The sequence below is a fragment of the Lactuca virosa genome, chromosome 3 (assembly GCF_052849685.1).
Source record: "Lactuca virosa cultivar CGN04683 chromosome 3, Lactuca_virosa_CGN04683_v6, whole genome shotgun sequence".
Lineage (NCBI taxonomy): Eukaryota > Viridiplantae > Streptophyta > Magnoliopsida > Asterales > Asteraceae > Lactuca > Lactuca virosa.
Genome location: NC_136428.1, coordinates 294261015 through 294274766, shown reverse-complemented (window position 1 = coordinate 294274766; position 13752 = coordinate 294261015). Strand labels below are relative to the sequence as shown.

Here is a 13752-nt window from a genome sequence, read left to right as displayed (position 1 = left end):
ACCAACCTACTATGACGTGGCATATTGTTTCCCCCAAAAAACATACTTTTGACTCTTTCAGGTAATCGAGTGATCCATTGTAGAAAACAGGTATTACATGAATGTTACAAACCTCATACTCATTTTACTTTCATACATTAAACTTTTGGGACCGTACTTTCCACAAATTAAATATATTTTGAAATGGAATGATTTAAAGCTATTTTTAAACTAGCCTGTGCAAAAAGTGTTTCATATACTCATATACAAATATAATGAATTTTAAAAATAAATAAATAAATAAATAAAAAGCAGCAAACAAGCATTCTTTCAGGAAAATGTAAAAATAAAGCATAATAATGAAAGATACCGTTGGTATTGATTTAATTAAGTGGCAACAAAAGGCCCAAAAACAAAATACTGAAATCAACCAGCAACTCCCTAACTCAAGGATGCTTATACGATATCAGATTCAATGTTTGTTTACATGAATTGTGGGTGTGGCCTAATCAATTTTTGCGACCAGTTTTTTTAATGGCGGCTATTACATTTAATATTTTTATAGCCACTCATATCATATATAATATATTAGTTAAGTACTACAAAATCATGAATTTTGTTTTGTTTTGTTTTTTTTTTCCGCAAAAATACTATCAACAACACTTAGTGCCTTGCTTTTTTAAAACAAGCGCTGGCGACAATCTGGTGCACCACAATAGCAGGCAAGTTTCTTTACCTTCCCATCCGGACCCATCACGCTGTCCAATTCATATCCATAGTCATATGTCAACTCCTACAAACCAAAAACCAACAAAAAATATGATTAAAACATAACTAAATGTGATCATTATCGTAACTAACAAAAAAGGTAAAATAATCATAGTATATAGTGAATGATTGATTATAGGCAAAACAAAATAAGTAAAGTGTCGAGCTCATAGTATACGACTTCTCTGAAACAAAAATATTTGAAGATAGTTATAGTGTTTTAAGCATAGTCACATAGTTCACGGTACGTTCCGGTACGGGAACAAGGATCGGGAACGCGATTCGTTAGGTTAGACGTATCGGGTGCAGTGTACTTAATAAGCCGGTACATGTACCCAGTTGAAAATAGAATTCTGGTGCACTAAGAAAAAAACATAAACATACTATATTAAAAAACAATTGAAAACAGAATTCGAGAATTTGTCATAAACCTAAATCTTATGTTAAAACATACTACCTCAGTCCCAAATTAATTGTCCACATTTGATTTTTGAAGTCTTTATTTTTCAACTTTGACTTTAAATATTTTTTTTTTTGATAGATAATACTTGATGCAAAATATATGAATGGATTATATTTTAAATGTCTTTTCGATGTTATAAGTTTCATCAACTCAACTAATATATAACACAAATAAAAATATTTAAGGTCAGATTTGAAGAAAAAAAACTTCAAAAGTCAAATATGGACAATTAATTTGGGACGAAAGGAGTAAAAAATAGAATTCCAACTTCCAAGCACTTAGAAAAACAGAAACAGATGACATCAACCATAGAAGCTAAACAAAATCATTATCCTTGCCAAGATCAACAAAGTTTTTAGGGGCTTCTGTTTCACTGTCTTCTGGACGAGTAAAAATTTTGCCAAAAACCATTTCAAAGAAGAAACGAAATATTGAATAGTATAAGAAGAAATACTGAATAGTATAAGAAAAGGAAGATTGAATACAGAGTATTGGAAGAATATAGGGGAAAGCAGAAATCGATTATGATGTTGGTGAAATTGAGTAGCACCATATGTAATAAATTGAATCGATGGATGTTGGAGGAATCAGATGTGGGAGTTGAAGGCATCAGACCTGGAATCAATGGACTTTAATCAAGCATCAACATGTTTTTCACAGGAAAACTATTTCCCGCCAAAACACCAAAATGGGCTTTCCAGACACAAAATTGGCGATCCCAATCGCGTTTCTGTGCAATCAAATTCGCCAAAATCACGTTCCCAGGAGTGAATCGGAAAATAAAAGGGATCGCAAGAAAGCCGTACCAAAGAGCGTTTCGGTCGGCACCGCGTTTGGGAACGGGGCGTTTGGAACGTGGATCGTGGCTATATTAGCGATCCCTGTGAGTGTTAATATGATCGGAGATAGGTAGGAGTGAGCATTTGGGCAGAACCGGTTTGACAGAAATGTATGGACCAAGGACAAGGGAGAGGACCTATGGAGGCATACCAGTTCCGGTGTCAGCTCCGGGTTTTCCGGTTCGTTGAAAAAGTTTCAGCTTTAATACCCCAACTTTAAACTACATGCCGGAAAAGATCTCATGTAAATCTGACTTCAAACAAAACAAATGAGATATGCATATTTTAAAATTTTCACAAATTACAAATAATGTCCGGTCCAAGCAAACCCAGGAACCGGTTGCTGGTCTTGTAGACTCGGTCGAAATGCTTACAACTATATACGAGTTTATTATGGTAAGACTTTGAAGTTAGGGTTAGAATTGATAAAATAAGAAATTTATGCTATTATTTTAAGAATATTAACCAAAACAATTACATTTTAAGTTAATATTAAAGAAAATAACTCAAAAATATGCTTTTCTAAAAAATGATCAGACATTTCCGGAATTGATCAATTCCGAAATACTGTCACTATCAAAAGTTGTAGTATGTTCTCGACAACAACATATATTTCGGATTGACATTTCAGAATCCGGACCAAAATTCAAGATTTCAAAAAAAATGTTATGGAATTTCAAAAACAAGTCCGAATCCCATGAACAACTCCGAAAATTAAGTGCTATGATTTTTACTACAATCAAGCAAAAAGCTAAAAAAAACATAGCAAATGAAAAGTGTACACGACACAAAGACTTGAAATAAGAAATTTATGTTATTAATTTTGAGGATATTAACTAAACTGACTATATGTAAAGTTAATATTAAAGAAAATAACCCAAAACAAGTTCTATGAAATAATAACCAACAATTCGAGAACGAGTCATTCCGAACCACTTTAGGTCACCATCAAAAAGTGCTCTTACAAAAAAGTAACCAAAATTCAGGATCTCGGAAGAAAAAAAAACAAGTCTGAAACAAACATAGCAAATCAAAAGTATATAAAGGCTTAAAAAAAACATCTTATTGGGAAGGGAAAAAAGCATGGATATTAGTCGAAATAAACATTTTAGACATGGGTTGAGTGAGTTTTTTGAAAAGTTTTTTGTGCAAATGAGAAAAAACAATTAGGACAAAGTGCCTATTTTTACAAAACACAAAAAATTTAGTTATTTTTATGAAACACTTTGTTTATAACAGTTAGTTTAATCAATATAAATATTTTGACAGTATGACCACTTTACAATATTAACCTTCGACGAGTATATATGGAAACCGATTTTGATAAATCTTACGACGCTGGTTTTGACTAATAGAAAAACGATATTAGATTTCATCCGGTGGCCATGGGTTGTTCTTTCTTCATCCAACGTAGGAGACAATTTTTTCTTTTTGCAATAACATTCTTTTATTTATGTGCTTTAAAAAATATATCATTTTTTTAGAGTTTCATTACTTTAGAAAAATTACAATTTTGTTTATAAAAGTAACTAGAAGTAGTTGTTGTCTATAGTATTTGTCTTAATTGAGCTTTTATTAAGTTTACAATTAAAGTCCATTAAATATAATTATAATAATATGTAGAGTATCATAAAAATTAAAAATATATATGAAATTCCATTCCATTCCAATAGGCCAACACAACATTATCATATAGGATGTCATCATTCCACTCCGTCCAACAAAACATACCATTACAGATATCGAACGACTTTGTAGCAACAAGTTTGCACCACGATAAATGCTTTTAGGTGTTAATATTGTGTTCAATTATTATTTTTTTTACTTAAAGAGCTAAATAGGGTTAAGTACTTAACATAGACTTTCTTTTTTACTTAAAATATGGATTAAATGACTTAATGATTTATGTCAAAAAACGTGGCGTAATGTGTGTTTGTTACATGGCTTTCCAAGGCTATTCTGGATGAGAAAGGGCATTCACATCTTCTCAACAAATGAAAAATCCAAGTGAGTCATGGTTCTATCTTCAACGGGACAAATAAAAAAATACAACTTTTAACCTATTGACATCCAATCTAATGTATGCCAAAAACAATTCAATTCGTAGAGGGCTTAGTGAAAATGATTATGAAATTGTAATTAGTGACAAAAAATAAAATAATGACAACCACGAAAATATGTACGAGATGAGGAGAGGAGAAAAAGAGAAGAAAAAAAACCTTGAGTGGTGGTATATTGTCAGCAGCAAAGAGGATGACACGTGCCTGTGTGATATCATGATGAACACTCAACACACACTGCACAAATAAATTTGGCTGACAGCTGTGATTTATAAAACGTGCCACGTTTCCAGTGGACCCCGCATCAATACAAAACTCTGGGCCGCTGTCTTTATCATCGTCATCTTTATCCAGTAACGATGGCATCGCTACTTCTCCAACTCGCCTCTACGAAAATAAAATACAGAAAAAAATTTAGTAAATATTAATAAAATAAAAAAAATATATATTTTTTAAAAAATAGTACCTCCCTTCTGCCAATGCCCTTCATTGTCTGAAGGCAGTCGATGTCAAAGATGTAGTTGTTTTCTGGGTTAGAGTCAACATCATCTGTCTTTTTGAGAATTCCAATGTACTCACAAACAAGTGCCCCTGAGGGTATGTAGTCCCAAGATCGAACCGCCCACCCCTTTTTTGGAGTCCGGAATACCTATAATATCATATCACAATAAATACCTTTTAGTTCAAAAAATGGTATACCTAGATATGCAAATAAAAGGGGAGTTAACATGTCAAGACTTGGATTAAGGGGTCTTTAGGCCTTTTCCCTTGTTATGTTAGTGATTAGGTTTGTATAAATAACTAGGATTTTACTTGTCCCGGCAACAGCAACAGAATTAAGTAGAAGAACTCTTTCAGTAACAATATAAGTGTAGGAGGACTTTAGTTGCCAAACCACAAAAAGCCAGGGACCATATTCATGCATAGAAACTTAGGAGGACTTAAGTTGCCAAAGCACAAAAGTTAAGGCCCACAACCATCCCGAGAAAAATGCTTAAAAACAAGCACGAAAACGTAAAAATATTACACCAAAATGTAGATAAAGATGGTGGATAGGAAATCAAATTATATATTTAGTAAGGGGGATGAACTCTTTCAAAGCCAAGGGGGTGAAAGTGATATTTTATAAAGTTGAGGGGTGGTAGCTACTAAAAAATCAGATTATATATACTACAGGGGTAAACACGACAGTTTAGCAAAAAGGCAGGGGTGGAAGTGACAATTTAGAAAGTTTTTCAAAGTTGAAGAGGTATAAAAGTAATTTTGAAATGTAGAGGGTATAAGGTGTCTTTTTACAAACTAAAAGGAAAAAATGATAGAAATAAAAGGTAAAAGGACTAAATAGTATAATTGATTGTTTTGAGTGTTAGAACTATGTTCTTGGGAGAGAACTAAGCCTCTCGAAAGCTAGGGTTCCTTTGTAATCATTCCTTTTCTAGTTCATTACAATCTATTCCATTCCATTATATTCTTGATTCCATTCTGTCCTATGCTAAATCATATCTAGACTGTTACCAAAAAAAAAAAGATGTTTTTTGAAAACATTTGTCAAAGTACATTGCTGTTTTTTGAAACATAATTTAGATGAAAAAAGGCTAGAAGATTGAACCTCAAGTCGGTATCTCAACCCCTTTTGAGATGTTCGGTTCACACAACCCGACCCACAGCCACAATTTGGTCCACATTCAAATACAACAGCCTTGGGTTCGATTAGCCTGGATAGATAATGATTCATAATTAGATAAGAACATGCAAACTTATTTTTTTTTTTTAAATAGCAACATACTTTCCTCTTCCTATCAGTATAGGCAATGTACTTTTAACACATAATAGCAACATACTTGAATTTCTTATCCGTAATAGCGATTTACTACTTTATTTTTAACACTAATATTTCGCAACCAATATGGGAAATAAACATATTGCTATTATGGGTAAAAGATATATATGTCTATATTGGTGAAATAAAAGAGTAAAATATGTTGCTATTTCCTAGAATTTGGTGATTAGAGAATTATGTTTTTCACCTGCCACCATCACGATGTACATAAGGGAAATCAGAGCCATTAAGCCGAGCACAAGCACAATTTCTTGGGTCAACACAACTACCCTTACAATTGCATCCAGAGGCACTACCAGAGACCACAACATTCTTTGAAACTTTAATAGACTTGATATACTTGTAACCTGCCATGTCATCACATTCACATTGCATAAAGAGAATTAATAACACATCATAATAATCATAGATCATGGAACATGGATGTATTTTAATTTAATAAAAGAAAATTTGAGACAATCTAAGTAACATGCCAGTTGGGGGAACAGGTGGATCATCAACCAGATTGGTTGCTGGAATGGGAATATTCTCAAGGCCTCCACTGATGTCTTCACATACCATCCTAACATTAAAAACAACAAATTATCCATGTCAGCACACACTCTCTCAGAGTATTGAATTTGAATTTTGTTTTTCGTATTTCTTAGTACCCGCGTAGTTCAGACATCGAATTTGGAATTCGCCCTTTATGAAAATAAACCTGAAACAAAAAACATAGAGAAAGCATTAAAGAATATAGAATTGGAAACAATAAATAAAAAGATATAAATACATTTCTGTACATATATAATATATTATATAACCTGTTCAGTCACCAAAGAAGGCTGCCCTTCCATTCGCTTGAGACGAAACTTGTAAACAGTGAAACCCGAAACCCCCTTTTCAGCCCAATATTTGACAACCTGAAAAAAAACAAGTATAATTTTAATGTTTATATAAAATTATTACCTATTTATTCTAAAGAAATTTACTCCCATAGTGTCTATTAATCTACCTTGTACAATCCATCATATGTGTAAACTTTGCCAACATAACTACTACTAGACTGATGCCCTCGGATAACTCTAACAGGCACATCTTGATCCATGCAATTCTACAAAACCACAAAAAAACATGAAGTCAAATATATATATATATATATATATATATATATATATATATATATATATAAGCATGAGTAAATAAATAAACAATCAAAACAAATTACATACTTTAACTAATATCAATATCACATTTCATAAGACAGTGAACAGGAATACAACCAAAGAAATGTAAATAATTTTTTAAAAAATACGATAAGTATTGAAATTAACGAATCCAAACAGCGAATAACATAATAATCTCTATAATAACTTTACTGATAGTTCTAGTTTTACTTGAACATTAAAACTGAATAATGTAAATAAGATATGTGATATTGAAATTATTATGTAAAACTATAACTATCAGTAAAGTTATTACAGAAATTATTATGTTATTCTCATTTAGGGATGAGCATTGGAACCGAACCAGAATCAGATTTGACAGATTACATAAACCGAAAACCGGACCGCTAGTACCGGTTTTTCAGTTATTTTTTCAGAACAGAACCAATTTTTGTGATTTGCACCAACAACAGAACCAAAATGAGTCATTTTACAGTCTAAAATCAAGTACAAACACAAAATTACATGCTAGAAAAAAATCAAGTAATTTTGTCTTCATATGAGTGAGTTAAACGTATTTTAAAAAGCAAGACATTATTAAAAAATAAAAGTGTTGAAACAGAAAAAACACAGTGGTGATGTGCCGTCTTTCAGGGCCTATACCTAATTCAATATCTAACTAAAGCATGTCTTTTTACAGTCTAAAATTAAGTACAAACACCAAATTACATGCTGGAAAAAAAATTAAGTAATTCCGATTTCATATGAGTGAGTTATGTATTTATGCTTATTTTAAAAAGCGGGACAGATTTTTTTTTAAATGCTAAAACAGAAAAAAACGCAGCATTGATATACTTATATTTGATTTAATTAATATTTAACCAAAAATGTCTTTTTATAGTCTAAAATCATGTACAAAAACTAAATTACATTCTGGAAAAAAAATCAAGTAATTCCATCTTCAAATGACTAAGTTATGTGTACTTATACATGTTTTAAAAAGCGGGACAGATTTTAACCAAAAAATGTCTTTTTATAGTCTAAACTCAGTACAAAAAGCAAATTACATGCTGGAAATAAAAAATTAAAAAACAAGTAATTCCAACATCATATGAGTAGGGGTGTAAACGAGACGAGACAGCTCACAAGAAACTCAAGTCCGACTCGGAAAATACTCGAAATCGACTCGACGTTAATCGAGTCGAGCTCGAGCTACTTGTGTACCTTATTGAGCCAAGCTCGAGTCATAAAATACCCATCTCATAAAGTTCGTGAGCTTAATCGAGTATTTATAAAATTACATTTATACCCTTTATGCATTTCAAAACTTTTGAGAATGTTTCTTTTTAGTATTCTAGATGTATGTAAAATGCAATGACATAGATGGTTGATAATATACAGACATTAGATGGTTTATTGTGAATTTTCTGTTATTTTGAACAACGTAAAAGCATGTGGATTGTTTTTTATATTTGATGATTTTAACTTTTTTTTTAATTTTAGTCGATCCAAACTAAGCTCGATAGTACAGAGTACAAGAGTTAAGTCTAAGCTTCAAATTTAGGCTCGAGGCGAGTTCGAGTTGAGTTTCAAGCTCAAGTATTATAGACGAGTCGAGCTTTGAGCTTAGCACTACTCGGCTCAACTTGACTAGTTTACACCCCTACATATGAGTAAGTATGTACTTATGTGTATTTTAAATAGCGGGACACGCTAATTAGGAAAAAAAAGAGCATCGATATGTTGTCTTTCAGGGCCTATATTTGATTTAATATTTAACCAAAATATGTCTTTTTATAATCTAAAATCAAGTACAAACACCAAATTACATGCTGGAAAAAAAAAACAAGTAATTTCAACTTCATATGAGTGAGTTATGATTTATGCGTATTTTAAAAACAAGACAAATTTAAAAAAAATGCTAAAAAAACACAACATTGATATGTTGTCTTTCGAGGCCTATATCTGATTCAATATTTAACCAAATAATTTCTTTTTGTAGTCTAAAATCAATTACAAACACCAAATTACATGTTAGGAAAAAAACAAGTAATTCCAACTTCATATGAGTGAGTTATGATTTATGCGTATTTTAAAAAGCATGACAAATTTTTAAAAAAAATGCTAAAAAAACGTAGCATTGATATGTTGTCTTCCAAGGCCTATATCTGATTCAATATTTAACCAAAATATGTCTTTTTATAATCTAACATCAAGTACAAACATCAAATTACATGCTGGAAAAAATCAAGTAATTATGATTTCATATGAGTGAGTTATGGGTATTTTAAAAAGAAGAACAGAATTAAAAAAAATAAATAAATAAATAACAAAACAAAACAATAAACAAAAAAAATTGTGTTGAAAAATGAAGAAAAAAAAGTAATAGAATTCCGTATTGTGAGGGACCGAACAAGAGTGTTAGAACCGGGACCGAATTTTCATATAGTGAGGAACCGATAACTGAGCCTTTTTAGTAAATACGGTAAATTCCAGTTCTAAAGATCATCCCTAGTTACATTATCTTGTACTAACAGCTTCTCCAACCACGTAACACCAAAATAGTAATTGTTTAACACAAAAATGGTGATTCAACTCCAGTGGTCCAACCAACCTCTAAAATGGTGTTTTTTAGAGGCCTCTATATTTGGCCTTCATATTTGGTGTTAAAAGGAAGCCAAACACAAAAATTGTGTTAAATTTGAAGGTTGGTTGGAGGATTCTTGGCCTCTAAAACACAAAAATGGTGATAAATAGAGGATGGTTGGAGTTGTTCTACGGTGTTATATGAATGCTATAAACACCAAATTGTATCACGAAATATTGTCTACTCATGTTTTGTCTACCAATGAAACATGACCGGGAGATATAACAATATTTACCTTAAGTCCTAGGTTACCACGTGCCATTACTTGATCACTTATTTGGCGTTTATTACCAAGTAAATTATTACCACCTTGACCAGTGTAAACAACATCTTCTGAGTTATCAAGATCATCCTCATATTGTCCCGACAACACTATGGCCACAGTGATTGGTAACTCATATTGTGGATACTCCTACAAAAGCATATCATGTAAAACTTAAGTTTACTTTAAGACTACAAATGGTAAAATGCAAATATATTACCTTTTTTGAACTTATCCCAATATAATCAATCCCACAGAGCCAATGGTTGTGGAACCCTACAGTAACCATCTCACACCGCGAAAAAAATTGATGTCCAACATCAACCCCTAAAAAGATATAGCAATTCAGAATTCTTGATTAAAAACAAAAATTGAAAAGCACATCCTACATGTATATTCAAGCAAACTAGTGAAATTTTAGACCTCTATGTAAATAAAAATAATTACCAACCTGGGATTGATCCTATCCTCTTAAGGGGACGTAGTATGGTGTTCGAATCCATCATCTGCACATTTGTGTTGTCAAAACAATGTGACCACAAGCTTAGATTCAATTTCTTTGCAACATGGACAAATGATATTTTGTATGGGATTGATCCTATCCTTTTTGCCTTTTAGTAGATATGATGAAAAGAGTGACTTGCCTTTGTTATAGCTTTCAGATCAGGTCGTTTGGCTTTACCTTTTTCTCCAACAGCATCCTGATTCAGCACAGGTTTATACATCATATTGAAATGTTAGTGTCAGCTACAAACACTTGCTTTCAAGATGCTTTAAGGGCAATTTGAAACAAAAAGTAATATTCATTACATATTGTTAATGTAATGGGATTCTGAACCAACTAGTAAACACTTGCACAAGTTTGGGGAGTTCTAGTTTAATGGAAAGCAAACTGTATGCTAACCTTAGATTTTAGTTTCTTTGTTTTTTTCTGATCAGCTTCATCCTTTTTGCACCTGGTTTCCTCTTCCTGTAGACAAGTGCATAGAACCAACATCAACTATCAACTTGTACAAGTATGTATAGAATCATGCATTAGAAGCTTGTGCAGGCCGGCAATTAAAAAAATAACAAAATGGTTTTCCTGTGAATAATCAGTAATTTTACTTATTTTCGTTCGGTTTAAACATTGCCAGCGTATTTGATAATTCGTTCTGTTTTTTTTATCTTTGTCTAATTTTTGAGTCAGAAACAGCACTCGTTGATGTTGGATTTCCTAAATACCTGAACGAAATGAAGGTAGTGCTTGTTAAAAGCTCTGATTGTATCTGTAACCATAGCGTAAGCACTCTTCTCTCCAACTTGTCCCTTGCATGCCGAACCATTTTCAATCTCCTCTCTCTTTTCCTCACCATTTGGTTTTTCTTTGTGCTCTGTATTCCCGTCTGAGTTTGATGTTACAACGGTTCGTTTTCCCTCATCATGTACCACTTGAGTCTGCACATTACCCGATATAACTTTTTTCTTGTTGTAGTTTAATCGCTGCTTCTTCGTCGGTTTCTCTGTCTTAGTAAGAGACTCCTCTTCCTGTTGGCGAAGTCGAACAGCAGCCTTGTTTTTCTCGTTCTTCTGAATCCGAGCACTTATCCTCCTAGCAGGAGAGCAAGTGTGTGTAGCTTGAGAATCCACTCCCCCGCAGCGTTGGATTGTAGGTGCATTCTCCGCAACGGCGTCATTTTCCTCGGCTTTGAGGGATTGACCCGCCATTGTGCAACTCTAATTTGGCTACTCTGAAATGAGTGACGAAGAAAAAGGAATAAGCGAAAGGATAAACGAAATGTGTACGCGATCGAGTCAAAATTCGATCGAGATGATGGTACTAATGGTATCAGAGAGGAGATGGAGATTAGGGTTTTGACAAGTGGGTGAAATGAGAGAGCGGTAAAGGGAGAAGAGGGGCGCGAGTGGGAGCATATGAAAATGGCGAAATACCGTCCAGCTGTCGGAAGCTCTTCCGACTTTTTAAATTCTTTATAAAGTAAGTTAAATGTTTGGTGCTTGTATTTTTATGAAAGTATTATCTTTAGTCCTATAGATTTATTTCTTGCAATCTTGGTTCCTATTTTTTTTTAGGTGTTGTTTGTTTTTCTGAAGCCAAAATGTATGCGGTCTGCGGACCACATCTGTAAGCCTCTGCAGCAGAAGAGGTGGACCAAATGTCTGCAGTCTGCAATAAGAAGACTGTTTGTTTTTTAACGTTTGCAAGCTGCTGAAATAAACTGAATTTTAAATTAAATTATTTGACAAACTTAAAATGATTTTTCAACACCAAAATTTTAATAATAATAGTCTTATAACATTGAAAATAAAATTCATGCAACTAAATTAGTCATACAATAAAAAAAAATTGTTTTACAATAACAATTTTATTTAAAACAATTTAATCTATATTGTGCATCAACTGATCAGCAATTTCATCCTGTAACTGAGTCATATATTCACGGTCTGCTGCAGTACCATGTGTTGGAATCTCGTCTTCATCATCATCAATGGCCACATTGTTATTTCGAAACGAGACATTGGGTTCATCGTATCGTGCGAAATACTCATCACTCAGTCATTCTCTCCTTATAAAATTATGAAGCGCGAAACATGTTATGGCAATGTTTCTTTGTGTCACAAACGGGAATGGTGCCATCCTCTTCAATATAGGGAAGCGTGCTTTCAAAACACCAAAAGCACGCTCAATGACATTCCGAAGTTTTGCATGTCCATGGTTAAATTTTTCTTTATTGGTCAATGCACGTCTTTGACGAAAATCTCCAAGTCAATACCTCACATTACGATAAGGGGCCATAAATCCTCGAGTGTGTGCATACGCGGCATCACAAAGATAATATTTGTTTGTAAAAAATGCAAAACACTAATCAATTTTCAAATTAAGATAAAAATATTTAAAAAAACAAAAACTTACCTGGTGGTGGAAACGAGAATGATGCTTGTGGATCGGCTACTGCTTCTGATAATATTCTAGAGTCATGCGCTGCCCCTTCCCACCCGGTCATAACAAATGTAAAAATCATATTGAAGTCACAAATTGCCAATACGTTTTGGTAGCAATCTCCCTTTCCCCTACTTCTATATAAGTCTTGTTTCTTAGCAGGGACAACAGCATGTATCAAAGTGTCATCAAGTGCACCAACCGCTCCTTTGAAAACCCTTCGTAGTCTCCTATTATGTCCTGGAATGTTTGGATTCGGATTAAAAGAAGTTGGTACTATAACATCTTGTGCGAAAAGCATCATTTTTTCCAACACTTCATAACAAAATTTATGAATTGTTTGATTCGAGTGTTGAAATCTCCGCTTGATAATCACGTAACGTTGATTATGGCCGATCATCATCAAAAACATAGCCATCTTTTCCTCAACCGATACATGTTTGCTGTCCTTTAATGAGTAATTTGCTCTAAAATGAGCACATAGTCGTACAAAAGAGTCACGGGACATGCGTAGTACTTCAACACATTGTAAACGATTACGATGTAATAACTCCAATGTGTATTCATGTCCCGTCATTTCCGAATCATTATCCCGTAATCGTTTCACACCCCTCTTCCAAAAATAACGGATGTATAGGTACATAAGAATTACGAGAAGTAACTTGTGATCGTGATCCATTATGAACCTAAAATCAACAAAGTAGAACTTTAAAAAACATTACATAAACCATATTTCAAGTAGCAAATAAACATTACATTAATCATATTTCAAGTAGCAAATAAACATTACATTAATCATATTTCAAGT

General features: G+C 33.0%; 2 protein-coding genes across 2 annotated transcripts; both read right to left on the bottom strand.

Annotated features, from left to right (window-relative positions):
• Positions 1 to 339: 339 nt before the first annotated feature.
• Positions 340 to 11937, bottom strand: SUVH4 (histone-lysine N-methyltransferase, H3 lysine-9 specific SUVH4-like protein). The gene is made up of 15 exons (XM_079086431.1): positions 11228 to 11937; positions 10908 to 10973; positions 10648 to 10704; positions 10455 to 10509; positions 10224 to 10330; positions 9977 to 10153; positions 6944 to 7042; positions 6753 to 6851; positions 6600 to 6649; positions 6423 to 6511; positions 6137 to 6296; positions 5719 to 5824; positions 4576 to 4758; positions 4269 to 4496; positions 340 to 772 (listed from the first exon to the last, which is right to left on the bottom strand). The coding sequence occupies exons 1-15, from the start codon at positions 11708 to 11710 to the stop codon at positions 659 to 661; spliced, it is 2073 nt and encodes a 690-aa protein (XP_078942557.1). The 5' UTR covers positions 11711 to 11937; the 3' UTR covers positions 340 to 658.
• A 446-nt stretch (positions 11938 to 12383) lies between these two features.
• LOC145164675 (uncharacterized) lies at positions 12384 to 13521 on the bottom strand. Its single transcript, XM_079083384.1, has 2 exons — positions 12918 to 13521; positions 12384 to 12478 (listed from the first exon to the last, which is right to left on the bottom strand). Exons 1-2 carry the CDS (start codon positions 13519 to 13521, stop codon positions 12384 to 12386), a joined length of 699 nt encoding a protein of 232 aa, XP_078939510.1.
• Positions 13522 to 13752: the final 231 nt, after the last annotated feature.

What these genes read in the sequence shown, in the direction of transcription:
- SUVH4 (XM_079086431.1), bottom strand. Translation starts at nt 11,710, where the DNA reads ATGGCGGGTCAATCCCTCAAAGCCGAGGAAAATGACGCCGTTGCGGAG. An exon ending in CAAAGAAACTAAAATCTAAG is followed by an intron (nt 10,705 to 10,907) that starts GTTAGCATACAG and finishes GTGCTGAATCAG; the next exon opens with GATGCTGTTGGAGAAAAAGG. An exon ending in GTGGTAACCTAGGACTTAAG is followed by an intron (nt 7,043 to 9,976) that starts GTAAATATTGTT and finishes GTGGTTTTGTAG; the next exon opens with AATTGCATGGATCAAGATGT.
- LOC145164675 (XM_079083384.1), bottom strand. Translation starts at nt 13,521, where the DNA reads ATGACGGGACATGAATACACATTGGAGTTATTACATCGTAATCGTTTA. An exon ending in ATTCTCGTTTCCACCACCAG is followed by an intron (nt 12,479 to 12,917) that starts GTAAGTTTTTGT and finishes ATGATGATGAAG; the next exon opens with ACGAGATTCCAACACATGGT.